The sequence below is a fragment of the Orcinus orca genome, chromosome 1 (assembly GCF_937001465.1).
Source record: "Orcinus orca chromosome 1, mOrcOrc1.1, whole genome shotgun sequence".
In the NCBI taxonomy this organism is placed as follows: Eukaryota; Metazoa; Chordata; class Mammalia; order Artiodactyla; family Delphinidae; genus Orcinus; species Orcinus orca.
The window spans coordinates 157387530-157409802 of NC_064559.1; the positions used below are offsets into that span (position 1 = coordinate 157387530).

General features: G+C 41.0%; 1 protein-coding gene across 3 annotated transcripts in view; it reads right to left on the reverse strand.

Annotated features, from left to right (window-relative positions):
* Positions 1-22273, reverse strand: part of CACHD1 (cache domain containing 1) — a 234021-nt gene that overhangs the window by 96860 nt on the left and 114888 nt on the right. For all 3 annotated transcript variants that reach the window (XR_007471725.1, XM_033408976.2, XM_004281616.4), the window contains exon 4: positions 834-940. Coding sequence is in view for 2 of the 3 variants with exons in the window: in XM_033408976.2 (XP_033264867.1) it covers positions 834-940 (107 nt within the window). In the remaining variant the exon portion in view is untranslated. The remainder of the gene's footprint in view (positions 1-833; positions 941-22273) is intronic.

Sequence of the window (22273 nt, forward strand, 5' to 3'; positions counted from 1 at the left end):
CCATGAAGAAAGTTCAACCTCAACATACAGTCGTTGTCCATATCCACAGATGCGAAACTCGCAGATACGAAGCGCCAACTGTAATCATTGTACCTCACCATTTTATATAAGGGACTTGAGCATCTGTAGATTTTGGTATCCTTGGGGGCTCCTTGGAGCCAAGAGCCTGCAGATACTGAGGGACGACTGTATAGCATCATGGCACTGTTCAGTAGTAGAAAAGCTCCTTCATCATTCTTCAATCCCACCTCCCAAATTAAAAATTATAGATAGGGAATACAAATGAATTCAACACTTCCTAAGTGCAGAGACAAATGGGTCTCTCAAGTAACCTTTAAAATAACAAATGTAAAACTGCTAACAAATGAGGTAATGGATTAAAGAATCTAGCAAATCACATGGCATACTCCATATATGTAGATGTGTAGTAAAGGCTCAATACACGTCCACTCGATTTTCTTCTTCCTTTCCTTCTTTTTTTTTTTTTTTGGGGCCTCTCACTGTTGTGGCCTCTCCCGCTGCGGAGCACAGGCTCCGGACACGCAGGCTCAGCGGCCATGGCTCACGGGCCCAGCCGCTCCGCGGCATGTGGGATCTTCCCAGACCGGGTCACGAACCCGTGTCCCCTGAATCGGCAAGCAGACTCTCAACCACTGTGCCACCAGGGAAGCCCCCTTTCCTTCTTTTGAGTGTCAACTTGCTAGAAAGAAATACCTGATTTTAAGTACACATTTTTTCTTCAAAACTTAAAGAAAATCGCTAAAGCAATAAATTTATTCAACTTGAATGTGGTAGAATATAGTTCACCTTTATAAAACCAAGAGATTACTGACCTGAATTTAAGTCTCGTCCTGGATTGAAGGCCCGGCTATTAACAGTAGTAGACAGTCGATCACAACTAATTGTTCTAGATACATTGGTATTAAAGTTCCCATCAAATCTGAAACAATAGAAGAGAATTAGCAGTATTTATTTGGTGGTTATTCAATCCAGAAAACTAACCAACAAAAGTAATACTTCATACTGTGTACAAAATAGGTCAGCTCATAAACAGTAAAACTGCAATTTAAGTATTTTTAAAAAATCACTTCAGAGCAGTGTGGGTAAAACCAACACCTGCATCTAGAAGGTTTTAGAAATCAAGATCAATTCTAAGGAGATTAAAAAAAAAATCCTTCAAGCCAACTTTTCCCCCAATGAACCTGATTCAGGTACTATTGATAAAATCATACAGAAAATAGATTTGACAAAATTCAGACTAGAATGACAAAAATTCAGACTTGAGCTCTGATGTGATATGTGAAACAATTCTTTAAATTATCCTGTCTGAAAACCAAAGACCAAGAACAAAAAGAGACAGTAGTGAAGGAGAAAGAATGGCTGTGGAGTAGGAAAGATCTAGATTTGAATCCTTGTTCTGTCACTATTAAATGTGTGGACTTGCACAAATTGTGCAATTTGTCTGAGCCCCAGGTTTCCTATCTGAAGAAAAAAAAAGAAATAATAATACATTTTCCAAAGCTGTCAAGAAGATTGTAAATAATGTATCACAGTTCCTCTCATGATAAATGACACAGAGCTTGCACCTTCCAGGTTGTAATATAGATGAGGCCAAGGTCTTTCTTGATTTCCAGTGGGAGTGCGATGCTGTTACTAGAGCTAGAACAATGCTAGTGCTCTGGTTAGTAGCTGATCAATAAACACTAGTGTAATCAGTGACTCATTTGCCAGGGCAAACAACAGTCTACAAGAAAATAATAGGAAAATGTACCGACTCATTTATATATAGTCACTAAGACTATTTTTAAGTGAATTTAATCCAGGAGTAACGAAAGAGAAAAATCTTGAACCTCTAAATAAGCTATTTGGGATTGCAGATACTGAGAAGATTCATTAAGTTTCTAAGAGTTACCTGCAAATAAACGCAATCTGAAGTTAGATTTTTTAAAACTTGTGTTAAAATGTGTATCTTAGATGATAAATGTCATTAATGAAATTCCATTAACGCAGGTAGACAAGCTCTATAACCCTGGAGAAACACTCCTAAAAATCAAGGTCCACGTGATTATTCACATGAATATTGATTTTCTGGATCTTATATAAGAACTACTAAAATGAACTGATCGCATAAGCAAAGGGGCTAGGTATTCAAAGAGTGTGCTGGGTTCCAAAGCAGAAGTTCAACAGTTTTGTTTCGATACATATCATCTCAAAGGAGGTGGCGTTTTAAGGGATTTGAAGAGACTCTTTAGTCCAGCCTCTCACGCAGTACACAATTATATCAACATTGTCAACTGTGCTTCAAAGGACACAGTTGCTTCACCAGTGGGGTCACTCTTCCTTGGACCTGCTCCAGTTTGTCTAGACGAGAAGATTGCTGCCTCAAAAGCCACAGATGGAGAGAAAAGAGGAGATTAATACATCAGCAGCTGCCGGTGTGCATAAGCAATATAATCTCACTGTCGCTCTCTTGTTTTAGCATTTAACATCTGTGAAGCAAGAGTAGCATTAGACAGGGAACTCACTTGCCCTCCATGTGCTAGACAGCCACATTAAACCTATTCCATCACATACTTTTTAATAAAAGACAGATAATATTTAGGCTTTGTGGCCTACAAGGTCTCTGTCACAGCTACTAAACACTGCCATTGTGGTGTGAAAGCAACCAAAGAGAATTTACAGAAGAATAAGTGTGGCTATGTTCCAGTAAAACTCAATTTTCAAAAACAGGTGGTGTGCCAGACTGGTTTCACCACTCCTGATCTAGACCAGGGCAGTCCTAGAGAATTCTCTGAGATGATGAAAAGGTGTTATTTTTGCACTGTCCAATATGGCAGCCACATGTGGCTACCAGCATTTGAAATGTGGCTAATGTAAGAGAGATTAAATTTTCAATTTTGTTTAATCTTAATTTAAATGTAAACAGTCACCAAATAGTGGCCACCATATTGGACAGTGCAAGTCTAGAAAGTTCTCCTGATTATCTGCCTAATTATCCTTCAGGTCTTTGTTCACTTATCACTTCCCCAGAAAGGTCTATTCTGATTGTGGGTGACTTCCTAGTCTATGTCAAGTGTCTCCATCTTCTCTCAAAGCAAGTGTCATAATTTTTAATTTACGGCTCCATTTGCATATGTTTTAAAAAATAAATTTATTTATTTTTGGCTGCATTGGGTCTTTGTTGCTGCACGCGGGCTTTCTCTAGTTGCAGTGAGCAGGGGTTGCCCTTTGCAGTGCGCGGGCTTCCCATTGCGTTGGCTTCTCTTTGTTGCAGAGCACGGGCTCTAGGCGTGTGGGCTTCAGTAGTTGTGGCTCGCGGGCTCCAGAGTGCAGGCTCAATAGTTGTGGCGCATGGGCTTAGTTGCTCTGTGGCATGTGGGATCTTCCTGGACCAGGGCTTGAACCCATGTCCCCTGCACTGGCAGGCAGATTCTTAACCACTGCGCCACCAGGGAAGTCCCTGTGTATGTTTTTAATGGGTGGATTTTGATAGATCAGGCTATATGAATAGACGAGAGCCCCTTGAGAGCAGACCCCACGTCCTGTTGGTTTTATTCACCACTGTGCATACATAACACTTAGCATTGTTCTTGTCAAAAGCAGGCACTCATATTAACTGATCTTCTATGAACATCCATCGTGACAGTGCTTAGCCCTATTCTGGGCTTCCTCAGAAGCCTCCAGAGGTCCAACAAGTGAGGATCATGACTCAGATAAATGGTTCCTAATTACTGAAACTCTAGCCATATCAGAATCATGTGGAAGCATATTAGAATGCAGATTCCTGGGATCCACCCTAGAAGAGTCTGATTTAGTGAGTCTGGGGTGGGGCCCTGGAATCGGACTTTGACAGTCTCTCCAGGGGTGAGAAGCCCTCCAATCCTGTCATGCAGATTCTTTAGAAATAAGGCAGTAGAACGGCTTTCCACGTGAGCACAGGTACTTCTCTGTATGCCTCAAAGAGACCAAGGACAGAGGATCTTTCAATTTGAATCAAGAGAGCAGAGTAATTCTTAGGTATGCCTGCAACTCACATCTGGACTTTGCAGTACAAATTACAAACTTTTTTTAGACCTACCTATCTCACGGTTGAGGAAAGTGACACCAAGGAACACATAGCAAATCAGGGACCTAAGAGAGACTTGACCTTATCACCCAGCTCTCTGTCCAAGGATGAGCCACACACCACACTGCTTCATTTAAGTGACAAATAAGGAAGAACTTGTTAAAGGGGACAGGCAACTCAAGAGTTACTGACAACTTCTCGCAGAAGAAGTGTGAGCTTGAAGACAGCCCCGTTCTCCCTGGGTGGAGACTCCACGGCCAGGACCTGGGCCATCAGCCCTACCCCTGGAGAAGGCTGAAGTCCAGCACCGAGCACGTACAGACTTCCCAGGCCGCTGTGAAATGAGAGTTCGCTCCTGGGACCAGAGAGACCAGGGAACTATTTTATAGGTTGTTTTTCTTTTTGTACTGTATTGTTATAAAAACATTTTTATAACAATAAAACTGAAAGTAACAGATTAACAAGAGTAGGTGCTCAGTAAACATTTGTCAGTCATAAAAGGTTTCACAATATAGTGCTGGTCATCAATAATCTGCCCAACCTTCTCTTCCCACTGTCTCGCAACCTATAGCACTAACCAGACCAGTCCCTCAATACATGTTTTTTCTGTTGGGTCCGAACTGTGATGCTCTCTGGTGTTCACTGCGCCCATTCTACAAAGCCCCCAGCTCTTCTCATCTTCCTTCCAGGAAGTCCTCTTGTCAGCCCCAGCCTGTGAGGAGCCCTCTCTCCTCTAAACTGACTAGTGCCACTCTGCATCTTAATTCATGCTTGTGTGCCTTTTCCCTAATTTTTAAATATTGTTTTGTAATCAGGCTTAGCGTAATGTCAATGCAGTTGATGTCTGACAGATACAGACTGGTTGGTTTTAGATTCTGCTTATATCAGCAAAATACTAATCAATAAAAATTCTAACATAAGATTTATTACAAATAATGAGAAAATTATCTTACTTATTTTGCCTTCCCCATATACTAAATAAAGGTGAAGTGAGGGGAGATGCCAAGATATTTTGTTATGGAAGGCTTATTGTCTAAACCCTACCATGTAGCACTTGAACTCCCAATTCTCTCTAAAACCTTGAGAAGTTCTTAGTTCTGCCAGTGGATTGTAAGTTCCTTGAGGATTTATATTTCTCTCTCAGGTTTAGTGCATTCCTGGGAATGTACAGTTCTCCATAAGTTTTCTTATTGGTGGCTGACTACTGTGGAAGGGCAGAGAGCTAAGTCACTGGAAAGCTTTGTATATTTTATTAAATCATATTCATGAGCATCTATGATGAACAAGGAACTGCCACCCTGGCAAAGCATGGTCAGGAGCATGGCCTCAGAGGTACACAGACCTGGATTGGAGTCTGGGTTTAAATTGCTTATTGCTGTCTACCTCTTGCATAGAACTTACATTTTCTAAGCCTCCATTTTTCTCATCTACAATATGGTGATAAAAATAGTACCTATTTCATAATCAGAAAACAGCTTGTAAGAGCCTAGTACATAGTAAACATTTAATAAATAATAATAACTAGTAATGGATGTATTAGTAATGATAACAGTTAACAGCTACTGTGTTGTGTGTGTATATATATATATATATATATATATATATATATATATAATATCAAGAATATTCCAAGTGTTATACATGGATCAACTCATCTAATCTTCACAAGCCCAAGGGAAATATTATTATTATCTCCATTTGAAGACCAAGAAACTGAGGCACAGAACAGTTAAATTAAGAAGCTCTAATTTATAAGCAGCTCATGCAGCTCAATAACAAACAACCCAATCCAAAAATGGGCAGACCTAAATAGACATTTCTCCAAAGAAGATATACAGATTGCCAACAAACACATGAAAGAATGCTCAACATCATTAATCATTAGAGAAATGCAAATCAAAACTACAATGAGATATCATCTCACACCAGTCAGAATGGCCATCATCAAAAAATCTAGAAACAATAAATGCTGGAGAGGGTGTGGAGAAAAGGAACACTCTTGCACTGCTGGTGGGAATGTGAATTGGTACAGCCACTATGAAGAACGGTATGGAGGTTCCTTAAAAAACTACAAATAGAACTACCATATGACCCAGCAATCCCACTACTGGGCAAAATTCAAAAAGAGTCATGTACCAAAATGTTCATCGCAGCTCTATTTACAATAGCCCGGAGATGGAAACAACCTAAGTGCCCATCATCGGATGAATGGATAAAGAAGACGTGGCACATATATACAATGGAATATTACTCAGCCATAAAAAGAAACGAAATTGAGCTATTTGTAATGAGGTGGATAGACCTAGAGTATGTCATACAGAGTGAAGTAAGTCAGAAAGAGAAAGACAAATACTGTACGCTAACACATATATATGGAATTTAAGAAAAAAAATGTCATGAAGAACCTAGGGGTAAGACAGGAATAAAGATACAGACCTACTGGAGAACAGACTTGAACATATGGGGAGGGGGAAGGGTAAGCTGTGACAAAGCGAGAGAGAGGCATGGACATATATACACTACCAAACATAAAATATATAGCTAGTGGGAAGCAGCCGCATAGCACAGGGAGATAGCTCGGTGCTTTGTGACCACCTAGAGGGGTGGGATAGGGAGGTTGGGAGGGAGGGAGATGCAAGAGGGAAGAGATATGGGAACATATGTATATGTATAACTGATTCACTTTGTTATAAAGCAGAAACTAACACACCACTGTAAAGCAATTATACTCCAATAAAGATGTAAAAAAAAAAAAAAGAAGCTCAAGATTCATAGCTGGAAGTAACAGATCCAAGATTTGAACATATATTCAAGCTCTCATTCATAATGAATACATTACACTGTATCTCAATAAATCAATCAATAAATCATCATTAACATTATCTAACAGCTGAAGTAGAATTCAATTCTCTCAAAGGAAAGGATTAATCTGAAAGCTTGTGGGGCTTAGGGGAAATCTTTGCTTTTTACTTAATAGGAAATGGCAGTAGCTAAGCATAAGGGTTCACAATGGATAGCTACAGAGAAAGATCTCTAGGGACAAAGATGAGGATGCAAAGGAAGACGAAGAAGATATTAAAGGCAGATGTGCTCTATTAATTGTAGATACCTTCGATTTTTAAAATGTTTACCACTGGCATAGCTTTGGAATTGGCCATTTTGGGGTTACACTTTTTATTATTTCACTCCAGAAAAGCCTCAAGCTCCCTTCCCATTCACCGCTAAAATCTGAGAGGTTTCAGGGCAGCAGTGGTAGCTAGAAGTTCCACGTGAACAGAAGAGCGAGCATGTCCATTCTCTGCATGGAGAAGAGATACAGCAGACCTGGGGCCAGCTCATAGCAATTTTCTCCTTTTCCTGGTACCAACTTTCTCCTCTGAGAGCAAGACCCTGGCATTCTGGTAATCTGACAACCTTAAACAAATGGCTTATGTACAAGAAAGATAAGATAGAACTAAGAAAAGATCAAGAAAGAGGAAATTTCACCAAATTCTGAAAAATTCTCACATGGGACAACGAATTCCAGGTGCTGAATAACAACGGACAACAGACACAACTTAAGCTTTACTGTAAATGTGAGCGAGGCGTAAAACTGAAACACAGCTCAGGGACGCCTCAGCTGATGTGGTGCAAACACACAGCCTTCCAGATATCAGACCGGATCCAAAAGTAACACAGAAAATACCTGAAGCTCTTATTTTTCTGAAGGAATCCACAGAACCACCCTGATGTTTGAGAATTAAATAACCACTTTGCAGGAGAACCTCAGCCAGAGGGGCAATTTGACCTATTGTCTAGCTGGCTCACAGACCTTTGGATTCTGAAAGTTTACTAGCAAAGGATGAAACAGATTGTTACCTTGTTTCAAGAACTGGATTTAATCCTTGCTTCCTGGGTAACCCCCACATAGTGAATACTGGTGGTTTTAAATTAATTTATACCTATTAAATCCCCACATTCTGATACTGAAAGGATTCAGGGACATGACAATCATTCTCCTTCCTCCTGCTTCTTGCTCCATGGAGTTCTTTAAGTGGCAACAGTCTCAATGTCTTGAGTTCTCCCGCATGTGGGGAGCACCCACTCCAAAACCGAGTTAACATGAAATGAGAGAAATAAACCTCACTCTGCTTCTATGGCTGCCGACACTGCTGACGTGCAGGCAGGGAAGGAAGCAGGTGTCAACAGAGGGCTTAAGAGATATAGGAGCACGGTGTGTCCAGAGCTGGTGAGTCAGCTGGGAGAAGTAATTACGTGAGCAAAACCCCCGTGATTATCTCTCCACCTTCTACTCACTCACACTCAGTAATGCTTGTTTCTCTTCTGGACTCCAAACACAGCAGTAAAACTCGCTTAGCCATCCTCCAGGCACCAGATGAACAGTGGCTTTGCCGAAGACAGGAGCACATTTTTATGCCCATATGCCTTTTAGAAAAATGATTTCTAAAAAGAAACGTGCTATTTACCCTGATTTGGAGACTGAGAAATGTGAAGTTCATTCTTATAATCCATTATAAAAAGATGTCAGTTACTCTTAAGGGTTACCTAAGAGATTTTTCACTGAGAAATATATTAGCTGCCAGTCATATTTATAAAACTTCAGGTTTATGGAAAGGTCAAGAACTGGTAAAATTATAGATCTTCCTATAAAATAAGCAGGCAATTCAACTTATCTTTATATCTGTCCTTTAAAAAAGTAATAAGAGAACAACCCTATATAAATCTGCTGTAGACTCTCACTCTAAAAAGGGGAGATAGTGGATTACGACTGCTTTCTGTATTCATTTTCATAAGATAAAACCGGTGCCTGAAAATTAGTTTCAAGAGAAATAACTCCATCTTTCCTACCCGTTCAAGTTAAAAAAAGAAAAAACTTCCTTCTGGATTTACTTTCATGAACAACTGATCGAAACTTCATCCCGAGGGAGAAAACAGAATTGTGACTCCCACTTTGATCTCTTCCCCATGGAGAAATTCACTCCCTGCCTGGCTTGCAAGATGTTCACTTGATTGACGTTTGCTCTGATGTGCAAACTGCTTTGAACTTCAGACATTTAATTCCCATCAGGCTGCAGTCATTTTTATTCTCCTTCAACAGGATTTACAAGCAGGAGATCAGCAAATGTAGAAGGTAAAATAAATTTGCAGAAGCTTTGAATCTCACATCAAAACAGTGTTCAAGTGAGTTCCAATTGGATTTCATTCAGCCTCGATTCACTCCACTTTTCAGTGGAGTCCCAGTTTAAAAAGAAAAAGATATAAGGAAAGAGACACATACACCAGTTGGGGTTTACTTCCTGAAATCTCTTTCTTGGTCTTTGTTTAAATTTCCTTTGGAAGGTGATTTGCCAGGCAAATCACTTAAAACCCTGGGTTTTCCTCAACATTTGCAGCGAAGCTGCTCAATTTATCACATAGCACACAAAAACCACACCCACAGTGTGGGCTCCAAGGGCGCTGGTGAAATGCGGTATTGTTCATGGGCACATTTTAAAGGTAATAATTTAAAAAGCAAATCCCTGTGGATATCTCAGAAGAGCAAGGCTTACACTGATAGTTGAGTCCATAAATAAAGCCAATATGATGACAGCTAATGGAGTAGGGGATATTTTTTACTTGTCTGTTGTTTTTAATCACTGCTCGAGATAGGTGCAAAAGGTTTAAAAAAAAAACAAACCAAAACACCACACATACACACCACTTCTTGTGGAAGCAAAATCTGTTATCGGATCAGAAGCTGGTGTGGAACAAATGCTGTGAGACTTCGGGTGGAGCTCCCAGCACAAGGCAGTCCCTTGCTGCTGGTGTTACTGAACTACCAAGTTCCATTCTAAGAGCAGCACACATTTTTCTGGGAAGCAAAGAAGGCAAGACCCCTCGACCAGTAGCTCCAGGAGCCTTTAAAAGGAGATCTGGACACCAAAAAACATCCTAGTAACGGCCCAACAGTGCCTGGTTTACTCAGATATGACAGGGGGACATTTCACTTCACCTCCATTCAACCAGGTTCCTGCTCATTCTTTCTGGGAAGTGTCTGCTCTCCAAATATTTGAGCAATACCAGTTGAAAAGAATTAAACAAGAGCCCCCTTATCTTCTACTTAACCACCCATGAGAATAACGTTAAGCAAAGAAAGAGCTAAGATAAAAATCAAACATCTACACTGGCAAATATTTAAACTCTGTTTGAATGGTGGGGGAAGAGGTAAGAATGGGATCACTTCAAAAAGGAACTCTCGCATTTTTAAAGAAAATGATACTCGAAACCCAGCCCCAACTGAGTTTACTTATTCAAACACCTAAATTAATGGGCAAGCTGAAAAGCTGTCAAATAATGTGTAATCACGTTCCAAGAAATGGTTTTTCCTTCCATCTCTGCAGAGATTGGAGAGATAAGTCACATTCTTTCTGTTCTTATCAGTAATAAGGATTAAATCTTCAGGGTTCAGCAACCCAGCCAGAGTGGAAACAAGGCTGGTTTCAAATGCCCTTGGAAGGTAAGGCTTTAGAGCAATCAAGTGTCTCCCTCTCTGTGAGAGTCTAAGTGCCACACAAACCAGCCATATTTCTTTTTTACCATTCTCACTACCCCCCTCCCCACCCCCCTGCCCACAGCAGATCACTGGGAGGAGGCCCTGCTGTAATCTGGTTTTGGCTTCTAGATTCCATTTAACCTGCCTTCTCACACAAGCTTGGAAAATTGCACAGGTGTGACATCTGGGGGAATTGGAAGTGGATCCACAACCACATTAAACATTTACCCTTTAACTTCCTCGTCACCAGGTTGGGACAGCGATGCATGAAGAAGAAAGAAAGAAAGGTATCTGAAAAAATAAGAGAAAACAGGCAGGTGGACAGAGGCCGGGTGGGATCCAGGCTCCCTTTGTGCCATTCTGTAGCCCCCTGTCCACCTTACCACTTGACCTCTAACAAGGACTTCACACACTTTACAGTTATTTATTTATATACTTTCTCCCTTGCTAGGAAGCTGTAAAGAGAGAGATCCTTTCCCATGTTTATCCCTAGAGCCTAGCCCAGAGTCTGCCTGTGAAGAGTAAAATTTTAGCAAATGCTGAATGACAAAATGCAGAAAACCGAAGAGGCTGAGGCTTGCCAGGACTGGAGACCAGAGCTTGTAAATTCGTGGGTTTTCTTCCTGCACATACGCTGGGTACTTAGTAAATAGCAGACAACTGTGAGTGGTATGACACAGACATCAAAGAGAAGCACTGAGAACCTCAGTTAGCCGATGACCTTGGAGATGAACTGGTTCATTCAATCTCTCAGGCACATTCGTGAAGGAGACAGACAAGGCCTATCCAAATCTCCCTGTTCTGTAGAAGGAACATGAAACGTAAGATGTGGAATACTTACGGTTAATGTGTCCTCAAAAGGAATTACTGACCCAATATTCAAAAGTTAATAAAGCTACGAGTCTGAAGATAGCTGGGTCCATCATCTTACCAGACCAGTCGAGTCTCCAAGAAAGATAATAGACATGGGATTTTTAAATCTTGACCTTCTTTGGAACACTGATATTTTTGCACAATAAAACACATGAAAACCTCAAGGGAAGTCCTCTGCTATAACAGGGTCTATTTCTTAAAGCTGGCAAAGACTACTCGGTAGTTTCTTTTAGAGACTAGCTAGCTAGCTAGGGAGCAAGCAAGAAGGAAAACCGCAAGACCACTGCTCCCTAAAATCCATAAAAGGCCACTGGTGAAAATCAGTCTTCTAAGCAGTGTGGCAGGTCTCCTGTCCTTCCTTCAGTGAAGGTCACACAAGAAAAATCTAGAAAGCAGGAGTGTCAGCAGACCCAAATGCATATGTTTTCTGCCATGAGGGTGCTCATCAATACACCTAAAGATATATTTATATGTTTATAAATATCACACACACACACACACACACACACGGAAATGACACAGACTACTGCAGTAACATGGTTTTAAGACTGAGAGATAAACTAACCAGACCGTGGGAGCTTAATATTCAGCCAATTTAGAAACTTCAGAGGGTCATACAATAGCCTCAAGTGAAATTCTAAGAAGGAATACATAGTTCAGCATTTCAATGGGCAGATAAGCCATTCCGATTTTACCACTGGTCAAAATATTTTACCATTAAAAGAAAACATGATTTGGAATCAGCAAACCTGGGCTCCACACCCAGTTCCCCAGAGTCCTGACACAATCCCTCTGAGCCTATTTCCTCATGTGCAAAATGCAGGAGGAGGGGGACTGTACCCAACTGGACTGATAGGATCATAGGAAGAAGGTAATGTAAGTAAAATAATGTTTACAGAAGAAAGTATTCTACTGAAGCATAAACATATGTAACTCTTTTACATAAGTTAGATATTGTAACTGAGTAGGCCTTCTGAAATGTAAGGTGTTCTACAAAATCTTTGTTGGATTTTGAGCTCAACGCAAGTCCTTCTGGTACCAATATCCATAAAGACTGTATCTGTAACATTTCGCCTGCCTGCAGGTAATAATAATTTTTAAGTGGACTGGAGATGAAATTGTGAGATAAGGCAGGGAGAACACTTGAAAGACTGAGATTCACCTTTCAGTACTGTGAGGGCAAAAACACAAAACACATCTTCCTGTGGAAGGAACAGGACCTGCGATAAAATTAAACTCAGTGGTCAAGAACCACGCTTGTCACTTTATTTGACCTTGTGTTACCCAAAGAAAAATAGAACGAGAGTCATTAGCGCAAAAGCACCTGGCTAAGTCACAGTGCTTTGTTTCTCATAAGAACAGTAATAATAAGAAATAAAATGTATATAGGGTTAAACAATTTTTATCACTTTTTTTCATGTGCACCACCTTGAAATAGGGCTGGAAAAAATAGGATTTGCCCACATGTGGATCAGCTGTTATGCCTAGAAACATCATTTTATACAAAACTCAAGTGTGCATCAGCACAGCATTAAAACTATACCTTTCCACTATGCCCTCTCCCCTGAACTGCCATGCATATAACATAGTTGGGGGGGGGGTGAAAACATCTGTGGGATGAAAGTAAAGTGATGCTACAGGCTAAAAACTCAACTGCTGGGCTTCCCTGGTGGGGCAGTGGTTAAGAATCCGCCTGCCAATGCAGGGGACATGGGTTCGATCCCTGGTCCGGGAAGATCCCACATGCTACGGAGCAACAAAGCCTGTGCGCCACAACTACTGAGCCTGTACTCTAGAGCCCGCGAGCCACAACTACTGAAGTCAATGCGCCTAGAGCCCGTGCTCTGCAACAAGAGAAGCCACCGCAATGAGAAGCCCGCGCACTACAATGAAGAGTAGCCCCTGCTCGCCGCAACTAGAAAAAGCCTGAGGGCAGCAACAAAGACCCAACACACCCCAATACAAATAAATTTAAAAAACCCAAAAACTCAACTGCTTGCCAAACACCTCCTAAGAATGATCCACATGTGACTTAAATTCAAAATCAGCATGTTCATACTGAATTCACCTTCCTCTTAAATATCTTTTGCTCTTATTTTCATTGTTAGTTAATAATTCCTCTCCTCTGAGATGTTCAACTTAAAATTTAGAATCATCTTTTAAAATCTTCCTCCCCACCCAGATCTCCAATAAAATCTAGTTGGCAGAATCTATATATTCTATATTCCCTGTCTATGGGTAATATTCTAGGTAACCCATCACCACCCAGGACATCTTTTGTTTTGCTACAATCCTTCCTTGAGGTGTCCTTACTTTTCACCTAGATTATTAGGGTGGCCCAGCTTGACAAACAACTTGTCTCTTCACCACAGTTTATCCTTCACTTGCCAACGAATTAACTTACCCAAATCTCAGACCTTAACCACAGTCTTTCTTTGCTTTAAAACCTACTGTTTACAGAGGGAAATTTGTCCAGGCAACCAAGGATTCTGAGCCTACCCCATACATCTCTTATCTGCCATTCCAGCTGTATCTTACCCCTCACCACACTCAATGCTTTATGATGCTTGCTGTTTTCTGGTCTGAAGCATCCTTTCCCCTAGATATGTCTGCAGGAGTTCTACTCTTCAAGACCTCAACTACCACTCTTCTACCAAGCCTGAGTGCTCAGAGACCTCTGTTCATAATCACTTTTTCTTCTAAAAAAGTCTTTGGGTTTTTCATGACGCCAGACACAGTCTGCTTAGTTTACTCTGCATCCTCTGAGCTCCTAAAGGTACAAACTGCTTTATTCACCTTTGTCTATCAGACAGTGTCTAGCACGATGTCTTGCACTTAACTATCTTGAACATGATACAGACAAGTTGAGTTGAAAGAGACATATACATAGATATCTGGAAATTTTGTGCTTTTAAATTCACCCTGCATAATAATCATTAGTATTGTTATAATAATTATTCATATCTATTATTATTATTGATTGAATCTAGCTAATAACTGAGATAACTAAGTCAACATCAACTTAAGTTTCCTATCAGAGCTTATCACAATGAAATAATACTCAGATGAAAACGACGACCATCTTGACTGGGCATAAAAGTATTTGAATTTCTGCCTAGAGGTAAAGTAGTTCAGTAATTCTGACATCATCATCACTGCCTGTACTCAAACTAAAGACCAAATCAGGTTTGCTACCATGCATGAACTCCTTCAGCAAATATATATTAAGGACCTGTTCAAGCAAGGTACTGAAAACAAAGTTGACAGGGTCCCTGAACTCAAGTGTAACAAGAAGAAAGATGAAAAGGCACACAGGATAGAAATATGACTTAGAATCTGATATCAACCACTCTCACAGCTATCCAGAATCAACCTCAGTCACCTTCAATTCCTCCCTCTTCCAATACCCAACAGTGGGTGCCAACAGCCAAGTTCAGTTCCCCTTCTTGTTCCTTGCCTACATAAATGAAATCAAAGTAGGTCTTCTAGTAGTTACATGGTGGACAAGTAAAATCCCCTTAAAGGGGATCATCATTTCATTCCCTTTCTCAAAAATTTTAATTCTCTCATTCAAACAACCAGTATTTACTGAGTGTCTACCACGCATCAAAGACACATGGAAGCAAGAGAATTGTCCTTCATTTCATTTACAGAGCTTAAGGTCTCCTGAGTTATTCAGTCTAGAATTTGAGGTTCTCTACAATCTGATATTAATCCAATTTCTCAGCTGCCTCTTCCATCACTTCCCCCAGACACAATGTCCTCTTCAGTGTTCCTGGCCATTTCCTTCCATGGGGGTTTCTTTAAATTGACCTTTCTCTCCTGGAGAGCTCTCTCTCCATACCCCTATACGTTCAAATCCTTTTCCTGCTTCAAGACTCAGCTGAAATGCTTCTTCCATAAACCATTCCACAAATGTTTACTTTTTTAAGTTAATGAATAAATGAGTAATTTAACCTCTGTAGGTCTTGCTGCATAATATCATCTTTTTTTTTTTTTTTTTTCTAGGTAGCTCTCAAAAAGATGAAGAAAAATCCCCTAACAAAGCTAGAATTTACAAATTTGGGCAGCAGGAAAAGTTGCCCATAATAAATCTTGAGTTGGCTCTCTGGAGTATAGTTCAAACTGCTCAGTTTACAGTTGAGGAAGCTATGGACTAAAAAGGTTAAGTGAACTTTCCAAGATCACACAGCAAACGGGCAGAGCAGAGGCCCATCTGGTCTTAGTACTATATTCCTATGATATAATCTGTATCACAACTGAATTTAAACTGAACAGGAAAGCTGTCTTTACTGCTTAAGATGTTTCTTTTCTACCATGATAGAGACTGAATTGATTTAAAAATAAGATATTTAAAAAGAGGCTCGCCTCCTTTTAAAAATGAAAGAAAGCTCATGTTTGAGTTCAGTTTAAAAGAAAAAAGGGGGGCTTCCCTGGTGGCGCAGTGGTTGAGAGTCCGCCTGCCAATGCAGGGGACACGGGTTCGTGCCCCGGTCCAGGAAGATCCCACATGCCGCGGAGCGGCTAGGCCCGTGAGCCATGGCCGCTGAGCCTGCGCATCCGGAGCCTGTGCTCCGCGACAGGAGAGGCCACAACAGGGAGAGGCCCACGTACGGGGGGGGGGGGGGGGAAGGCAATCACAAGCCAGGACCTGATGCTCTTTAGTCCCTAAAGAATCCTAAGGAGCCTAGTACAGGAATCTGAACATTATATGTCAGCATGTGAATCATCAAAATTAAAAACAACTCTCTAAGTAACTTATTTCTGGTTCCTGTGATGTCAATAATACTTGAAGAACTTAAAATGTGAACACAGAAATTTGCACAACATCTAAATCATACCACAAAATATACAACCAATTTACATGGATAAAGACTTATTCAAATGCCTTCACTCCTTTGCAGGCAGCTCATTAACATGGGCATTAACTTTTTTTTTTTTTTTTTTAAAAGAGAAGCAGTCTAGGAGAACACTAGAAAGTTCCAGGAATGAGAGTCTGGAATCCTCCAATCTAACCCTGAGGGTTAGTAAAAATTCAACTTCAAAGGTAGGTTTTGTAGACCAATTTTCTATCCTTTCTCTAAGAGGGTGTGATGGTTAATTTTATATGTCAATGGGGCTGGGCCAGAGTGTCCAGATATTTGGTCAGAGACTATTCTGGATATTTCTGCAAAGGGATTATTATTATTGGATTATCAACATTTAAATCAGGGGACTTGTGGGTGGGCCTTACCTAGTTAAAGGTCCTAATAGAACAAAGACTGACTTCCCCAAGCAGAAGGAATTCTTCCAGCAGACTGGAACTGTAACTCTTCCTGGGTCTCCAGCCCCTGCTGGGCTACCCTGCAGATCTGGGACTTGATCTCCACAATCACGTGAGCAAATTCTTTAAAATAAATCTCTCTTCCTCTCTCTCACACACATCCTATTGATTCTGTTTCTCTGGAGAACCCTGACTAATAGAGTTATAATATGGGCTTATTCATGAGAATTGTCATCAAGAGGCTGTGTTCTTGCATCAGAACCTATGCTAGTTGCTTTGTCTGCAGCACAATACCCTCAACAGGTTGAAGGATAAGACCTGATTCCTGAAATCATATTGTTCTAGTGGGTGCCAGCTGGGGGATGCATTGAATTTGGGTTCTCAGAAAGTGAGACGAGTCCTCTATGCCTTCCTTGGTGACGGTATCAATCTCAGTGGATGTCCCAAATCTAAGACCTCCCTGTAAAATAGCAAAAATCCAATTTAACAATGGTGTCCAGAGTTTCTTCACTTTTGAGAATCAATGAAGCTTTTTAAGTCTCCCCTGATGGGTATGACAGAATTCTCTCTAAGGCTGAAGTCTCCTAGCTTCGGGTGGCTGGCTTCAGAGAGCCTTGAAAACAAGTTGCTTACTTACTGCAGCTCCATCAGAACATGACTTTGCTCATCTCACACCTGGCCTAGATGCCTTAATGCCAGCTCTCACCATGATTATCCAATTAACAAGCATTAATTAAGTGAGGATAACAGCACTGAATCCTACTTGGAGACACAAAAAAGAATAAAAATCTCAGTTCATTTTCCCAGTACTTCCTCCCTGGTTTAACCTCTCCATTGTTCCTGTTTCCTTAAATAAAGATATCAAAAATAAAAAATAAGAATGTTACCAGGCAGGAGCACCTACAAAAGAAACTGGGGAAGGAAGGAGAGAAATGGATTAAGAGATGTGGAAGACAAAATTATTGACTGATTTATGAAAAAGTCAAGGGTTAGCAGGGCCTGCTGATAAAATAACAGCTTCAGATGTGCACAGGATAACCCAATCTCTGTGGCAAGCCGGGTTTCGGGGATAGATATTCTCAGTATTATGCATAAAGGAGCTATATTTAAACCTGACAGAAGGAGCACGTATGTTTAAGATGGCATATCAGGGAATGCACATGGATAAGACATTTTAAAAATTTATTAACATATCACATGCTAATGTGGGCCAAGCAGGTAATGAAAGTCAGGGGAATGGGCTGGGTGTAATGCGATAGGAGCTAGTGGGGACTGTGGTGAAGGGGAGAATGCAGGCTGTCTTCAAAGGGGGATGCTCGTCACAGAAGCTGACTACTGCCCAGTGTGAATGTGGACCCATCATCGTCAGATCTGATTTTAGAGAGGATAGAAATTTGGATTTCTTTTTTTTTTTTAATTTTTGGCTGCATTGGGTCTTCGTTGCTGCGCGTAGGCTTTCTCTAGTTGTGTTGAGCGGGGGTTACTCTTCATTGTGGTGCACGGGCTTCTCATTGCAGTGGCTTCTCTTGTTGTGGAGCATGGGCTCTAGGCATGTGAGCTTCAGTAGTTGTGGCATGTGGGCTCAGTAGTTGTGGCTGGCTGGCTCTAGAGGGCAGGCTCAGTAGTTGTGGTGCATGGGCTTAGCTGCTCCATGGTGTGTGGGATCCTCCTGGACTGGGGCTCGAATCCATGTCCCCTGAATTGGCAGGTGGATTCTTAACCACTGCACCACCAGGGAAATCCCTGAAGTTTGGATTTTTAAACTGTGTAATTCCCCTAAATTTTAAAGGTAGGCAACAGATTTTAAAACTTACAAATTTAAAAAACCTTTAAAACATCTCGGGGAGCCAAGATAAACACACTTGTAGGCCAGATATAGACCACGGGCATTATTAGGTGTTTCTGTGTCTCTGCAATCCTTGCGAGGGAGCCCAGGATCTTGTGGACCCTCACCACCTAACCCATTATAACACAAAGGGAGCTGTAAATTAAATTACACGAGTGAATAAACTCATTCTCAAAATTATGCTATTTAAAGTAATACCATTGAAAATGAGTTTGTCTTAGATTAAACCACAGCCTATTTTTTTCCACGTTAGATAATATTAATTCTTCACATCATTCCTTCAACAAATATTGACGGAATACCTAATCACTATGCAGGACCCTGTACAAAATAATTAACTTCCAGGGCTCCTGAGTAAGAAGAGTTGACTGGTCTGAGAAGCAAAGTATCAAAACCATCTGAAAAAAATCAATTTTCTGCTGCTTTGCAGGTTCTCTCTGTTGTCATCATAGTATAACCTTCAGGGTGTATTCTGCAGAATATTCTATAATAGAGTGCTTTAAAGTTCCTCTCTCTTCAGAACTGGGTATTTTATTTTTTAAAAATATGCATTATCAAGCTTTAGTGACAAAAATCAAATATGGGGCTTCCCTGGTGGCACAGTGGTTGAGAGTCCGCCTGCCGATGCAGGGGACACGGGTTCGTGCCCGGTCCAGGAAGGTCCCACATGCCGCGGAGCGGCTAGGCCCGTGAGCCATGGCCGCTGAGCCTGCGCGTCTGGAGCCTGTGCTCTGCAACGGGAGAGGCCATACAGTGAGAGGCCCGCGTACCGCAAAAAAAAAAAAAAAAAAAAAAAAAATCAAATATGGATTATAAATCAGTAAAAATAAAATTCTAGGCCTAAAATATAAAAATTAGCCATTGGTTAAAATCAGTCATAAAAATTTTGGCCTAGTGCTAACTTGTCCTTAATACAGTTGGAGAAGCAAGGTCAATGGGCTACAGATACAATGTTAGTAATAAATAGCTCGAGTGCTATTGGGTCACTGTTGCATTTTTTAAAATGTTTACAGGGCCCACGTACTTAAGAATGGATAAGACTGGTGATCCCTTATCTCAAGTCCACTTGCTTATATTTACTATAATGGCATTATTAGTGCATATGATTGTGGCCAGTTCATGGGCATAAAGAGTTTGCTTTATAGGGAATTTCCTGGAGGTCCAGTGGTTAGGGCTCCGCACTTTCACTGCTGGGTTCAATCCCTCGTCGGGGAGCTAAGACCCCACAAGCTGCACAGTGCAGTCCATCCGCATCCCCCTCACCGAAAAAAAAAGAAAAAAGTTATTTGCTTTATAGGACAGTAAAATCTTACAATTTGGAAGGACTTCTCTCAACAATCTTGAGCCCATTTTTCCTTAACTTCAGTCATTACCATATCGATCATCTTCAAAACTTTGGTCACATTCCCTTAATATTTTCATTTTAATTAATGCGTTTTTTAAATTTAGGTATATTTATTTTAAAAAGAAACTTTATGTTGCTTCCATTAGAGAAAAAAACAGTATCTCTTGACATAGACGATAACCTGTTTTCAGTAATTTCCTTACATTGCTTCTCAAGACTGGGAGTTCTTCGTTTCTGCATTTAACTCCAACATGGACTCCCTGAGATTCAAAATGGACACTTTTTCGGAGGGATTGAAATATAAGAAAGAGGGACTGAAAATGTCCACACTAGGATACCACAATGGTTAAAAAATGCAGATTAAAGCATTTTATGAGAAACTGGAAAAAGGGCAGCTAAGGATTCCTACCCCGGTTCACAGCAAAAACTTACTATTAACCCTTCCCATCTTTGAATCTTCATTAAAAAGGTGAAAGAGCCTCAATTTTACAAAGTATTTGTGCTTAGCCAATGCCTAGAGAAGTGTCAGCTCGGTGTTCACTCCAAAAATTCCTACACACATTCTCTGGCAAGTGAGCTTCTTGTTTAGCCAAGAAGACTCAGTCTAAGAGAAGGGTAGTTGTCGCTTGCCACTTTCAGCTGCGGACGGTTGTGATCAGATCTCTCTTTAAGAGGGAACCTGTTTTTTGTCATCTGTACATCTTCTGAATACTCAGCTTTATCATCAGAACTCTTCTGGTTTTACCAGATTCACCCCAAATGGCAGCTCTTGGCTCTGTCAACTACTCCTAGTAAGGAGAGAAGATTGCATTGCGGTTCCACAGTTTCCATTCTACATTCAACACAGAAGTCCAGCCTCTAAAGGAGGAACAGCCTCTCATACTCATCTGCTTACTCAGCATCGGTCCTGCTAGAAGTATAATTCAAGTCTCTTAGATGTTAAACTGAACTAAGTGAGAAATTCCTGGAGGGCAGAAACTACATTTTACGGTTTATTATATTCACTTAAAGGTAGACCACTAGTTTTTGCCAAATGGCTGGATGGACTGTATCTCAGACCTCAAGCCTTATCCTAGCATATTCAAAATGGAAACCACTGTCTTTATTCCAAAACATTTTTTTTTTTTTTTTTTTGCGGTACGCGGGCCTCTCACTGTTGGGGCCTCTCACTGTTGTGGCCTCTCCCGTTGCGGAGCACAGGCTCCAGACGCGCAGGCTCGGCAGCTGTGGCTCATGGGCCCAGTTGCTCCATGGCACGTGGGATCTTCCCAGACCAGGGCTCGAACCCATGTCCCCTGCATTGGCAGGCAGACTCCCAACCACTGCGCCACCAGGGAAGCCCTATATATATTTTTTAAAATTGAAATTATACTATACATGCTGCTTTGTGACCTACTTTATTACTTATCCACATATTTTATTAAATATATATATATTTTTTTGCGGTACTAGGGCCTCTCACTGTTGTGGCCTCTCCCGTTGCGGAGCACAGGCTCCAGACACGCAGGCTCAGCAGCTGTGGCTCACGGGCCCAGTTGCTCCATGGCACGTGGGATCTTCCCAGACCAGGGCTCGAACCCGTGTCCCCTGCATTGGCAGGCAGACTCCCAACCACTGCACCACCAGGGAAGCCCTATATATATATTTTTAAATTGAAATTATACTATACATGCTGCTTTGTGACCTACTTTATTACTTATCCACATATTTTATTAAATATTTTTCTTTTTTTTTTGCAGTACTAGGGCCTCTCACTGTTGTGGCCTCTCACTGTTGCGGCCTCTCCCGTTGTGGAGCACAGGCTCCGGACGCGCAGGCTCAGCGGCCATGGCTCACGGGCCCAGCCTCTCCGCGGCATGTGGGATCTTCCTGGACCGGGGCACAAACCCGTGTCCCCTGCATCGGCAGGCGGACTCTCAACCACTGCGCCACCAGGGAAGCCCTACTCCAAAACATTCTGATGTAAGTCTTCCCAATCTTGAGATGTGTACAGTGTGTGTATGCATGTATGGCCATTTTCACAAGTCAGCAAATTCTCTTCTACAGCATGGTTGCATCTTATGTTATCACCTTTTTGAATGTGACATAATTTCTTTAACTAATCTCCTATTATTAGAAATTTAGGAATATATACAATATTCGCTATTCTAAATGGCACTACAATGACTCTGTTTACAAATTTATCTTTATAAACATGTCATTATTTCCTTGTGATATTCTTCCAAATGACCAGATCAAATAAGATGCACACTTAAAAAAAAATTGAAGTATAGCTGATTCACAATATTGTGTTAGTTTCAGGTGTACAGCAAAGTGCTTCAGATATATATCTTTTTTTCTGATTCTTT